The sequence below is a fragment of the Gymnoscopelus microlampas genome (genome assembly GCF_963454915.1).
Source record: "Gymnoscopelus microlampas genome assembly, chromosome: 3".
Taxonomy (NCBI): Eukaryota; Metazoa; Chordata; class Actinopteri; order Myctophiformes; family Myctophidae; genus Gymnoscopelus; species Gymnoscopelus microlampas.
The window spans coordinates 51927467-51942163 of record NC_139940.1 but is presented as its reverse complement, the minus strand read 5'-3'; the positions used below and the strand labels follow the sequence as shown (position 1 = coordinate 51942163).

General features: G+C 42.7%; 1 protein-coding gene across 5 annotated transcripts in view; it reads left to right on the top strand.

Annotated features, from left to right (window-relative positions):
• adar (adenosine deaminase RNA specific) overlaps positions 1–14697 on the top strand; it is a 57794-nt gene that overhangs the window by 28085 nt on the left and 15012 nt on the right. For all 5 annotated transcript variants that reach the window (XM_084053413.1, XM_084053412.1, XM_084053409.1 and 2 more), the window contains exons 8-15: positions 2273–2477; positions 6150–6370; positions 8404–8539; positions 8934–9169; positions 10222–10378; positions 12305–12473; positions 13778–13871; positions 14175–14288. In XM_084053413.1, coding sequence (XP_083909539.1) covers positions 2273–2477; positions 6150–6370; positions 8404–8539; positions 8934–9169; positions 10222–10378; positions 12305–12473; positions 13778–13871; positions 14175–14288 — 1332 coding nt within the window. The remainder of the gene's footprint in view (positions 1–2272; positions 2478–6149; positions 6371–8403; positions 8540–8933; positions 9170–10221; positions 10379–12304; positions 12474–13777; positions 13872–14174; positions 14289–14697) is intronic.

Sequence of the window (14697 nt, the reverse complement as noted above, 5' to 3'; positions counted from 1 at the left end):
TCAGTGATTTCTACAGAATTTGATTCAACTTCAATGATTTTACTAAATTCTATTGAAGGATTCTACTAAATGATTCTTCTAAATTCTATTTAATATTTCTACAAAATTCTATTGGAGGATTCTACTGAATGCTATTCAATGGGCCTCATTCACTAAGCCTGGATCCGCACATAATGTGGTGTTATGTGCATATCTGCACCTTTCCACGTTTTTTTCCACGGTTTTGATGCTCGGAGGCAGACTTGTACAACTCCAACATTGTGTGTTATTAGAATGTCTTATTCTTCATACAAAATGAATAGTGCCAAACCTCATATACAATATATGTATGTGCCCAACATTCATCACATAAAATAAAACAATCTATTGCTTGGATGTACATTATAGAAATCTGTTGACGTGCAACTTCAACGGATTTGTATTCATTTTCAGTTGACATTCTCGGCATGTTTGCCATTGTGGCCACAGTTTCGGGTATTGGACTGTCATGCCAACTCCAATGTCACGCTATTAATATTGACCACATAAAATGAACACAGTCTTACCATCTGATAAGGATATAGTATGGATGAAATCCAGTCCAATTACTCCATTTCCAATTAGGATATGTTCCAAAGGACGGATTTCCCCTCAGTAATCAAGTCTCTGATCAAAACCTTTCGGATATCGGAAGATTACAGCATAATCTCTTTACCTCGGCAAAGGTGAGCGAGCACTTGTTCAGTAGAAGGGCTTATATAATGTCCTTTCCAAGTTATATTAGCCTTTGGTGGTGAGGTTAAACTTTGTAAACTTTTTATTCTCATTACACATGAGAATAGGCTATTACTTTATTAACGTTCAGTGGATCCATCGTTTGAGGGACTTGCTTGCCAAAATACACTGTATATGTAAGTGGGTGATTCGTGACAGATCAAGCTTGCAGATAGGTTCATTTTGACGAGGGATGGCGTTTTTCGTCCGAGATTGGATGTTTCCGGTTGCCTTTTATGGTCTTAAATGGGCCGTGGAACAATGCATATGATCAACACGGAAGCACGCTTGTGACTTAGAAAAAAAAAAGAGATACACCTGTGATCTGAGCAAATCAAGGCTCTGCACTCCCTTTCATGAATCGCACCTCAGAATTGTCTATGCAATATACACTACCCAAAAACTAAAGTGACGATTTGTAACTCAAATATTTGCTTCTGGGGGGTCCTTTGAACAAATTATTTTACAAATGTTAGCTTTAAGAAATATATATTCAAAGATTTGCACAAATGTTCACGACACTCGGTGCCGCGGTATGGGTGTGTATAGCTGCTATTTTTTAATAGCCAAATAAATCTAAAATGACACAGATGCGTTCCCGGTCTTAAAGGAGGAGTTCACCCAAAACATGACTTATTTTCTATCAATTACACACCCCATGAAGCCTTGATTTCATGGTTTTATTTTTGTTTTTGTGGCATTCCTAAGACAATAATTTGATGACCGGGTGTATTTCCGGTAGGAGACACAAATAATCTACTTTGTGTCTCCTACCTTGATACATTAGCCGGTAGGAGACGGGAATCAAATGATTAGCTTAAGAATGCGACAAAAACAAAAAAGAATCCATGGATTCAAGGCTTCATAGGGTGTGCAATTGATAGAAAATAAGTCATTTTTTGGGTGAACTCCTCCTTTAACACATTGAGTGCCAAAAACGGTCCGGACCGTTTTTCATAATCCTAACATGGTGTGCCAAAAACGTTTTTGGGGAAAAACATGAAAAAAAAAAGATTGTTTTTTTTTTTTTTTTTTTTTTCAATTTTTTTTTTTTTTTTCCTTCACAGCACCAGGAGATATCATTTTACGAAGATTTAGACTCCAATCCACCTCCTGGTTGAGTTATGACTTCAAAAGCCTGTATCTCGGCTCCTGTGTACTTTTTGTTTTTACGATGTATTTTCGACTATTTTCAACTGGCTGCAACTATGGAACGGATTACCGAATGTTTTTAATCTTTTTCCCCGGATTGTACGAGACCTCTATGTGTGTAATGAGGGTATCACCGTGAGGACGGTGATCACTGAAAATGTTTTGTGACTACTTGAAAAAGGTCCAAAAATGGTTAAAATTCCAGGCACTGGAGGTACCCTGTTTTGAAAAACCCCTGGCACTCAATGTGTTAAAGGGTTAACACGCAAATAATATCAGGAATTCACGACCAGGTCGGTAAATGAGGCCCCAACGATTCTACTGAATTCCACCTTAACGATTCCCGCTGCGTTTTCTCTCCCGTCAGGTTTCGCATGCAGGTGATGCTGGACGGGCGGCTGTTCCCCGTCGCCGAGGGAACCAGCAAGAAGGTGGCCAAGAAGGACGCGGCCGCCGCGACGCTCCGCATCCTCGTCGGCGAGAACATGAAGCCGGGGGCCGGAGGAGCGGAGGAGGGGGGGGGCCCGGACGCCGCCATGGAGGAAGTGACTGACCCAGCACCCGAGAATGCGGTGAGGATCACACCCGTAGATCAGTGACTTTACAGTCAACCACTAGTAAAGGAGTACAAGGATCAGATCCTGAATCAGTCACATATATGGTTGTTAAGGCTGTCATGATTACAAAATTTAAGATGACGATTAATTGTCACTCAAATAATTGTGATTAACGATTTAATTGTGTGTTTGGCATTGAAGATTGGAACATACAAATAAAAACTTAACCCATTAACTCAATTCCTGCCAATCACGCATAAATGCGATCTATTAAATAGCGCACTTGGCCGCCAATCACGCATAAACGCGTTCTATTGAAAAAACTGAAAAAATATTGGAATTTTTTTTTTTTTTTTTCAATTTGACCCAAAGACCAAGGAGATATGATTTTTCGAAGGAAAAGACTCCCATCCACTTCCTTGTTAACTTAAACACCTAAAAATGATGTATCTCGGCTCCTGAGTACTTTTTAAATTTCAATGAAAAATCTCTGGCAGACAACAGCAAAAAATCTGAAATAACTCTGGCAGACGAAGTGTTAAGACCTGAGGTCGCTTCTAAACATTTTCAAAATCCTAAAAAAAAATGTGACATTTATTTTTTCCACAAGTATTCAAAAATAGCAGATCTACAAGCTCAGTGCCGCGCTATGAGCTTGTATATCTGCTATTTTTGAATAGCCACAGAAATCTAAAGTCAAATCAAAAATTGCACAGGGCAGATATGACATGTAACTTAAAATATACAAAGTCATTACTGACATATTTAATCATTTTCAAAACGGCAGAAATAGCTGATCTACAAGCTTACAAGCTTACAACGATTGTAAGTGTGTAAGCTTGTAAGCTTACAAGCTTACAACGCGTCACTTTGTGACACGTCGTAAGCTTGTAGATCAGCTATTTTCTGCTATTTTGAAAAATAATAATTTCTGCTTTATTTCTTTTCTGCTATTTTTGGAAAATGTTTGAAAATGTAGGAACAAATGTGGAAACTATTGACTATTATGCAAAATAATTGATTAGACAATTATGTAATCAATTCAAATTTATTCCAGACACACAGGGCGTACATAGAGTACAAATATCACACAACAAATAAATAACAAGACATTATAAAAAAAAACACATACAATCATTCATAGAGGCTGACTCTCCAGTAATATTTGTGACAGGCCTAATGGTTGACCGTAGTCCCTCAGTGATCTATTTTATGTCTTTTCTGTCATTGTGAGGAAAGCTTTCGCTGAAAATAGCTTCTGTTATCTCTGTCCTGGGTCTGTTTATCATTATTTTGTAATATCCGAGTCGATCCGAGAACACCCCTACTCAGCGCTGATCAGGAGAGAAATGCATGAATTGCTGTGATAATATAGGATTTCCTAGGATCAGATTACTGCAGCGCATAATAATTGGAGGGGGGGGGGGGGGTTTGCTGAGCATTCGTGCCTCGCTGCCTGCTGAGTTCAGTGAACTTGGGAAGAGTGCATCAAACGATATCTGCATGGGGTCAAAAGGTGTGCGATCACAGATTCCTCCGTCATCAAGGTGATCACATGCAATCTCTTTGGATTATTAGGTTTTGTCATCATGTCCACATGATACCAAACAGTTGGGGTCGTTTCTGCACTAACTAATATCTCTTGGAACAAAGTAAACTGGTCTGATTAGACCTCAAGTCAATTTCAGAGGTTCGGAGCTCTAGTAAAGAATACAAGGACCAGGTCATTGGATTCCATAGAAGCCAGCATGTCTTCTATGAAAGCATGTCTAGGGTTGGGACTCGTTAGGATTTTAACGGTTCCGATTCCTTACCAATGCCCTCTTAACGATTACGATTCCTATTATTATTATTATTTACCGCACACACACTTGTAGGTGACATGACGTCACCACAGTCGCTTGCATGCACACAGCTGAGCCAAACGAAGACAGATGAGAAATTCCAGGAACCGCTTGCGGGAGCCTTTAATGCAAATACGTTGGAACCGGTTCCGGTTCTTAGATCTCGGAACCGGTTCCAGGTCCCAACCCTAAGCATGTCACGCACGGAAAATAGCCGACCTACAAGCTCACAACACGTCGCGCTGCAATGTGTTGTGAGCTTGTAGGTCGCTATTTTCGACCATTCGTTATTTTAAGATTAAAGAGTATTTGAGGTGGTCAAACTAGTAATAGAAAGCATGTTCAGAAGCATCTTCCGTAAAAACATGGATAGAAAGAAAAAAAAAGCTGTAATGGATGTTTTTAGAGTTACAGAGCAGCAGCATGCCTGCCTCCCAGGTTCCCCCCAACACCAATGTCCCCCGCACATTTATACAGGCAGGAGCAGTACACTGAGGCAACACATGGTATCTCCTTACATGGGCATGGGCCTATTGTATAGCTGACGCCCCAATAGTTACTTACAGAGCATACCCTAATAGACTATGCACAGCAGCCATATTATCACGTCCTTCACAGGTGTTACCAATGATACTAATGAAGGCTCTGTTCCATTTAGTGTAGCACAGTGGTTTCCACGACCCCCATAACTCTGAGAGTGTACAAATGGAACCAAATGGACCCTTACGGGTCCATTTGGTTCCATTTGTACACTCTCAGAGTTACACACCTGTAAGGGGCCATTTGGAAGCCCATGAGGGTCCCTGGACCCCAACTGTAGACCCACTGGTGTAACAGAGTGTTTCCAGTGAGCCAACATGCACAACATCAGCACCCTGACTCTGTTTGACCAGAATGACACAGAGCCTTCATTAGTATCATTGGTAACACCTGTGAATTTCTTCATAATATGGCTGCTGTGAATAGAGCCTATAGGCACTTTAGGGGAACATACAGTTTATATAGATTGGTGTGAAACAACTTGTTGGCAAGGAACTGACACAGAAAAAAGGTTCTCTGAGAATCAGCTGCTGTTCACCTGTTTAAGAGGGTTGTATGCTTAAGAACACGGCATGTCTTCGTCACACCAAGTCAGAATTGTAAGTATATTAAATTAATCAATACCACAGTGATTGTTATATCAATGTTGTCCAACATAAAGCAAAAAGTTAAAGCCTCAATCTGTGATTTCTTCCAACTGGTTGGCTGTATGTAGAACAGCAGCAACATAAGGTTTCGACCGATAATACCTAAAACATTACATTTTAGATTTGCATTTTTAGCTTAAAGGTAGGGCAAGTGATTTTCTTTGGTTAAAATAGGTCTTAAATAGCTCTATATTCTGATAGTACTCATTGCTATAGAGTGGTTGTTCAGGAGTGTCCATGTCTCTCCAGCTCTTTATTAAACAGAAAATGCATTTTCAGGCCAGGATACCAATTGTATCCAATCAGGATGGAGAACTCAGACAGGATACAGATTAAACAAGTGAAATTGGAAGTGATGACACAAAAAAATGAGCAGACAAAATTGGAACTGGAACACTATAAAATGAAGCTGATAAAAGTGTACTCTCTTCTGATTGGCTGACATTTTGTCACCTACCTGACATTGTATTTTCTGTTTAATAAAGAGCCGGAGAGACTCCTGTGACTGAACAAACACTCTATAGCAACGATAACTATGAGAATATAGTGCTTTAACCTTGTAACAAAAAAACGCTTAGTTTTCACCAAAAAAATATCACTTACCCTACCTTTTTAATTCCATGCATACTAATTGTCTGGTCTGTGTGTCTGTCCAGGGTCCCGTGAGCATCGGCGGCGGGGTGGGCGACCTGTTCGGCGGCGCGCCGGATGAAGTGATGGGGGGCGTGGTCTCGGAGGGGGGTCCTCGTAACCCCCTGTCTCGCTCCCTGCCCGGAGGGAAGAACCCGGTGTCCGTCCTGATGGAGTTCAGCCAGCGGACAGGGAACCCCATCGAGTTCATCATCACGGGGCAGGAGGGACCGCCGCACGACCCACGGTACGCTTAAAACATCATTTACCCCTTTTAATTATTCATCACACGCTTCCTATTCTAGAGTGTTGTGCAGGGATTCTACAGCCCTCTGGGGGCGTGGGGATGTATTGCAATTGGGCCCCTGAATAACTGGCAAAACACTAAGATCGAATATGATATTCATAATAAAAGAATTAATGTAAAAAATATGTATTATGAGGTATTTTTCCTTTAAAACATCATTATTATACCGCTAAATAGGAGCTTAACCCATTCAATCCGGGAAAGCATCTATGGCATTGTAGATTTCTTTGGCTATTCAAAAATAGCAGATCTAAGTGCTCATAGCATGGCACTCTATAAGCTTGTAGATCTACTATTTTTGTGCAAATCTTTGAATATATATATATATATATTTCTTTAAAGCGAACATCCGTAACTCAAATCTTTACTTTTGGGGGTCCCTGGAACAAAATATTTTGAAGGGGGGGGGTGGGGGGGGGGGCGGGGGCTGTGGGGGCCGGCGGACAAATACATATCATTTTGGGGGTCCTTGGCATGAAAAAAGTTTGAGAGGCACTGATAGCAACATACGTTTTTTTCCCCTAAAAAACTGTTAGGATTTAGAAGACATTTGTAGAACCCCCAGAAGCAAAGATTTGAGTTACAAATATTCACTTTAAAAATATATATATATTCAAAGATTTGCGCATGAGCTTGTGTATCTGCCATTTTTTAAATTGCCAAATCTAAAATGACACAGATGTGTTCCCAGATTGAATGGGTTCAATAGTGTCATAAGTACTAGAGTGTAAAGACAAAGACAGATCTAAATAACAATGTCAACAATTGTGGTCAAGCAAACCGAATATGTCTCTGTATTTAAGACATAGAATAGTATATATTTAATAGAAATGGGTCTGTGATGTCGTGCGATCTGGTTGATAGTGCAGAGAAAAGGAGGTCAAGTGCTTTCCAGTAGGGTTGATGTCATCACGCGTCACAAAGTTTCATAATTAATTTAAGGTGTCAGGCTCTCTGGCACACAAATACACTACTGGCCTATAAACGTCCAGAGCCATCACACGCGTCTGTTAAATAACCACCAGAACCCTGCCGCACCCATTTTAACCCATTCAAACCTGGAAAACATTTAAGAGTTGAGCTAAAAAGTATTATTTTACACTTTGGCTATTCAAAAATAGCTGATATACAAGCTCATAGCTTGTATATAATATGCTATGGCAGTGGTTCTCAACCTGTGGGTCGGGACCCCCCAGGGGGGTTGCCTAATGATTTTGAGGGGGTCCCCAGGTGAGAGTGAAAAATGTGTTCCCAAAAAAGGAAAGAAAATAAATGAAAAAAGACCAGTAAGAGGCAAACATTGTGAAAATAGCTGATCTACAAGCTCACAACGCCTCGTGTTGCTCTTTTCAATACAGTAGCAAATAACAAACTTTTTTTATCAACTCTCTTACAAAGATCCTGTATTTTCTTCTTTGTTTTTGTCTTGTCTCGATTGCGCCCTCTGCTGTTTGCATCGCGATACATTGTTTTATTAAATCTATTTAAATAGGCTCTATGCACAGCAGCCATATTATGAAGACATTCACAGGTGTTACCAATGATACTAATGAAGGCTCTGTTCCATTCTGGTCAAACAGAGTCAGGGTGCTGATATTGTGCATGTTGGCTCACTGGAAACACTCTGTTACACCAGTGGGTCTACAGTTGGGGTCCAGGGAGGGACCCTCATGGGCTTCCAAATGGTCCCTTACAGGTGTGTAACTCTGAGAGTGTTGTACACTCTCAGAGTTATGGGGGTCGTGGAAACCACTGTGCTAGACTAAATGGAACAGAGCCTTCATTAGTATCATTGGTAACACCTGTGAAGGAAGTGATACTATGGCTGCTGTGCATAGAGCCTATTGTCACCAGTTTGAAACGATTTGAATGGATTTAGGATAAATCATTACATGCCTATTCAATGCTGTCCTAAAATGCTGATGTCCTCACAAGCACAGTAATACAAACGTGTGTGTGTGTGTGTGTGTCAGGTTCATGTACAGGGTGAAAGTAGGGGACACCATGTGCGTTGAGGCGTCGGCACCCAGTAAGAAAGCAGCTCGCCAGCTGGCCGCAGAGGAGGCTGTGAAGGAACTGATGGCTGATGGGAGGCTGCAGCTCAACAAGGTCTGTCTGTCTGTCTGTCCTACTGTCTCTCTCTCTCTCAGCTGTCCTACTGTCTGTCTGTCTGTCTGTCTATCCTACTGTCTCTCTCTCAGCTGTCCTACCGTCTCTCTCCTACCCTGTCCCTCTTAGCTGTGCTGTTGTCTCTCTCCTACACTGTCTCCCTCTCAGCTGTCCTACTGTCTGTCTCTCCTACACTGTCTCCCTCTCAGCTGTCCTACTGTCTGTCTCTCCTACACTGTCTCCCTCTCAGCTGTCCTACTGTCTGTCTCTCCTACACTGTCTCCCTCTCAGCTGTCCTACTGTCTGTCTCTCTCCTACACAAAAGACACTTTAAAAAAAAAAGAGCCTTGAACACATGAAATGTTTCTTACCATGTCTCTCTCTCTCTCTCCAGCCTCAGTTGCCTCTTGGTGACGGGGGTGATTCGGGGGGCACCGGGGGGCCCATCTGCCCCTCGCTGCCCCCCCTGACCGCCGACGAGCTCCGTGCGGCGCACGACGCCGGCGTGGGCGACCTCATCAACCACCTGAACAACAATGCCGTGTCGGGCCTGCTTGAGTACGCCCGCGCCCGCGGCTTCGCCGCCGAGATCCGTCTGGTGGGACAATCCGGACCCCCCCACGAACCCAAGTATGGATGACGACAACGTGCACACAACACACACACGCGCGCATGCATGACACGTGCACACAACACACACGCATGGATTAGGAATGGCATTTGGGCATTTTCTTGTAAACACGTGGAGGGTTGAAGTCCTATTGATACAAATTAAGATTGTTTTACAGATACAGCTGTATCTGTATGTATAGTATACTGCATGTAGTGCAACTGAATGGAAGTCAGTAGTACTTGAATACAGTGAACGAAGCCATGTCACCATCTCATTATAGACGGATGACAAAGTGTTAACAGTGTTATTGATGAATTAGTCTTCATTTTCTTTCAGCTTGGCATTAACCCATTAAGACCTGAGGCGATTCTTAAAAATCCTAACAGTTTTTTGAAAATATAAAAAAAAAAAATTGTTTTCAATATTTTTCAAAAATAGCAGATCTACAAGCTCATAGCGCGGCACTCGGTGCCGCGCTATGAGCTTGTATATCTGCTATTTTTGACTTGCCGGACCTGCAGGAACACAATCAACTGTTGGCACCGATCTTACTGTAGTTTAACCACTTAAACCCTATTTCAGGTCTACAAGCTCGCACTGCATTGCAACGTGTGAGCTTGTAGCCCGGCTAGTTTCACCTATTATGACACGCCCACTATATGCACACAAAGGTTTAAATATGTGTTTAAACATTGAAAAATACATGAAAATTGTTCTTTCATGGTCATATTAATCACATTTTATCATAGCTTATATATATAATGTGTTAAGTGTTATGATGTTCCAGAAATGATAAACAAATATCCGTCTGCTGGTGAAATTCAACTTTTTAAAAAGTTGAATGTACATATACAGTGGTAGGACATAAACACACAACAGCATATTCACACAAACCTGTATACATAACACGCACACACACAGTACACACATACTTAAACTAGATAAAGCTTTGCCCTCCACTTTGTCCTTAATTGCTGATGTATTTCAACTTAGACACACACACACTCCCTCACCTTGTCTTCCCACCTGACTGCCCTCTCTCTCTCTCTCTGTGTCTCACTCTCTCCAGGTTTACGTACCAGGCTAAGCTTGGAGGCCGTTGGTTCCCTCCCGTCTGTGCGTCCAACAAGAAACAAGGGAAACAGGAAGCTGCGGACGCCGCTCTGAGAGTTCTGATTGGTGAAGCAGAGAAGGCTGCACGCACTGGAGAGCTCACCCCAGCAGAGGTAACCACTCACACTACTTATTATATGTTCACTTGGCCTTTGGTGATGTAAATGTTTTGAGGGCACAAATGCTGGGGTTTAAGTGGTTAAGAAAGTTGAATCTCAAAAAGGCACTGGTGTCTTAAAATATATATATTGACAAGAAGGGAGTAGAGGAGAAAATCGTTCGGGCGCTCGGGTGGAGCAGTGGTAATATGACTGCCTACCACGGTGCGTCCATCTTTGTCGAGCGTCTGTACGAACACAATTGGCCCATGTTCGGGGGAGGGACGCGGGATGAAGAGGGTGATAATTGTCACTGCACGTATTCCTACCCGTCAGCGGGGGAGTGTTGGGCGGGGGAAGTAGGACGGAGGCTCTATGTCCTCCCGGTGGGGACTCCTCAGTGGCACGTGAGCCAGTAAGATACAACAGTGACGGCACAAAGAAAGGTGTGTGGGGAGGAAACAATAGCCTCTATTCACAGCAGCCATATTATGAAGACATTCACAGGTGTTACCAATGATACTAATGAAGGTTCTGTTCCATTCTGGTCAAACAGAGTCAGGGTGCTGATATTGTGCATGTTGGCTCACTGGAAACACCAGTGGGTCTACAGTTGGGGTTCAGGGACCCTCATGGGCTTCCAAATGGCCCCTTACAGGTGTGTAACTCTGAGAGTGTACACATGGAACCAAATGGACCCGTAAGGGTCCATTTGGTTCCATTTGTACACTCTCAGAGTTATGGGGGTCGTGGAAACCACTGTGCTACACTAAATGGAACAGAGCCTTCATTAGTATCATTGGTAACACCTGTGAATGTCTTCATAATATGGCTGCTGTGAATAGAGCCTATTGGCATTACGACTAAAAACTTAAAAAAAACAAAACAATATGCGTTGGACTTGTGTGCAAGGTGTCTGTGCATAACAATTTTTATCAGTTGACGGATAGAAGAACTGAACAATACAGACGCAGTGTGCAAGAGCGTTCACACTCTCCTTTCCATTCAGCTCCACGTGTTTGTATTGGACGCGATTCCTCGTCACTTCCGTCGAATTCTTACGTTCCAGTTTAATTGGATGCAATATGAATGCAACGTTCCCATCTTATCAAAGTCATCCCAAACTTTTTTTGGCTCCCTTTTCAAACCGACATTGTGTTTGTTCATTGCATTGGGAAGTTCATCTAGAAAGGCCGTGAAGCTGACCAGCGCGGGCCCGCACATCACTGTCGTCAACTTGTTCATCCTACTATAATTCTAGTAACCTCTGTCCGTAGTGGTGAGTGAGTGAGTGAGTAGGTGAAGCTACCCGGTTCTCCTCATTGGCTGGACCAATTGCTCTGATTTTGCACACAGCGATTGACCATTACCATCTGAACTTAACTGTGAAGCCCGTTTTTCAATTTCATCAAATCTCAGCTTTTTATTAGCGTTTTTGTGTCAAACACTGTCGCCATGGTTACGGGGCTGCCCAGCTATGGGACGAACTGCCTCCCGGGTTGCCAGATCATGTGCGCATATCCCCCCACGGATGCGTCGACCGGGTATGGTCTAGTAATAATACTTAATTGTCATGTAATTGTGCTTGTTAAAAGGGACTTCCCCACTGTTCCTAATATGCAGAGGACAAATTTCACACGTGCAAAATTTTACAGTGACAAATACCCCCAAAACAATTGGGGGCAAAATTATTACTATTATTATTAGTTTTACTACCCGTAGTACTTATACTGCTACTGCTCTTCATTACTAGTATTATGACTGTTTTTGCTACTTACTACTATTACTAATTGTTCCATTTCTCTCTCATCCGTCTCTTTCCATCCCTCTTGCTATCTTTCATCTGTCCATTTCGCTTGCCATCTCTCTTGCTATCTCTCCCCCCCTCCGTCTCTCCCCCTCTCTCCATCTCTCCCCTCGTCCCTCTCTCTCTCTCTCTAGCTGCCGGTATCAGGCAGTACCCTTCATGACCAGATAGCGATGTTGAGCCACCAGCGTTTCAATGCTCTGACCACCCGAATCCAGCACAGCCTTCTGGGAAGGAAGATCCTAGCGACCATCGTTATGAGACGGGGGGAGGGGCTGGGCACCGTGGTCAGCCTGGGAACAGGTACCACTCTAATTGTCCTCTATTGTCTTTTCTAAGGTCTTCTAATATCTACCAACTTCCTCATGTCTTTCAATGTGCTCTACCGTCTTCTAATGTCATCTAGCTTATGCTAATGTGATCTCATTTCTTTCAACGTCCTCTAATGTCTTTAATGTTATCTAAATAGTCAGCCAATCTTATACTGTCTTCTACTCCAGTGGTGCTCAACCTGTAGGTCGGGACTCCCAGGGGGGTTGCCTATTGATGTTGAGGGGGTCCCCAGATGACAGTGAAAAATGTAAAAAGAAATGTGTACCAGAAAAAAAGAAATGAAAATACGTTAAAAAAAAAGACCAGAAAGAGGCAAACATTGTGAAAATAGCAGATCTACAAGCTCACCTGTGAGCTTGTAGATCTGCTATTTTCACAATGTTTATCTGTGGAACCATGTCAGTCTAAAATGTAATGCCTCAACTCAAATATGATTATGTTAGGGGGCCCCCAGTTCAAATATGATTATGTTGGGGGGTCCCCAGTTCAAATATGATTATGTTAGGGGGCCCCCAGTTCAAATATGATTATATTGGGGGGTCCCCAGTTCAAATATGATTATATTGGGGGGTCAGTTCAAATATGATTATGTTGGGGGGGGGTCCCCAGTTCAAATATGATTATATTGGGGGGGTCCCCAGTTCAAATATGATTATGTTGGAGGGGTCCCCAGTTCAAATATGATTATGTTAGGGGTCCCCAGTTCAAATATGATTATGTTGGGGGGGGTCCCCAGTTCAAATATGATTATGTTGGGGGGTCCCCAGTTCAAATATGATTATGTTGGGGGGTCCCCAGTTCAAATATGATTATGTTGGGGGGGTCCCCAGTTCAAATATGATTATGTTGGGGGGTCCCCAGTTCAAATATGATTATGTTGGGGGGTCCCCAGTTCAAATATGATTATGTTGGGGGGGTCCCCAGTTCAAATATGATTATGTTGGGGGGTCCCCAGTTCAAATATGATTGTTTTTGGGGGTCACAGCCTGTGAAAAGGTTGAGAACCACTGTTCTACTCTACGTTGTATTCAATTTTACTCTGCTCCAGAGTAAAATAGTCTACTTTATTTTGACCTACTGGACTCTCCTCTCCTCTCGTAACATTTCTTTAATCACATTTGATCCCTTTTTTTTGCCCACACGCCTCTGTCCTCCATGTGTAGATGTGTGTGTGTGTGTGTGTGTGTGTCACGGCTACTCTAGACCTAGTTCACCGCCTCCGTGGAAACACGCCTAAATACCCAGCATGCTTTGCTGTGTGTGTGTCGTTTCAGGGAATCGCTGTGTGAAAGGGGAGGAGCTGAGTCTTAAAGGGGACACGGTTAACGACTGCCACGCGGAAATCATCTCCAGGAGAGGATTCGTCCGGTAGAAATAGAAACCACTCCATTCATCTTGTCTTTCTCCCCGCCCCCCCCCCCCCCCCCCCCCCGCGCTTCTAAAAATACACACACACACACACACACACACACACACACACACACACACACACACACACACACACACACACACACACACACACTAGTGCCCTAGTGTTCATCTGTCTAACTCTGCTTTCCACATATTACTTCCCCGTCTCTCTTGTCTCGTCACCTTGTCTCCTCTCGTTTCTCCTTCTCTCTACTCCTCTCCTCCTCTCTACTCCTCTCTCCTCTCCTCTCCTCCTCTCAGGTTTCTCTACAGTGAGTTATTGAAACACTGTGAAGGAGACGACAGTATTTTTGAGCCCGTGGAAGAAAACAAACTCCGCATCAAATCCGACATCACCTTTCACCTCTACATCAGGTATGACATGTCACCTTAGGGACTGGGCAATTCACCCACAATATATCCACACTGATGTTGAGAACCAATAACCCACTAGTACTGTCAACGAATCCACCCAAAAAACAAATCTAATCGTATTTATTTGTAAGTATTAGGCGTACAAACATATTGAAAATGGCAGATCTACAAGTTTTACAAGAGCTTGTAGATCAGCTATTTTCAATATTTAATACAACTATAGTTAACCCATTCAATCCGGGAACGCATCTGTGTCATTTTAGATTTCTTTGGCTATTCAAAAATGGCAGATGTACAAGCTCATAGCGCGGCACTGAGTGCCGCGCTATGAGCTTGTAGATCTGCTTTTTTTTTTTCTTCAAAAATCTTTGCAAATCTTTGAATATATATATATATTTTTAAAGCAAAC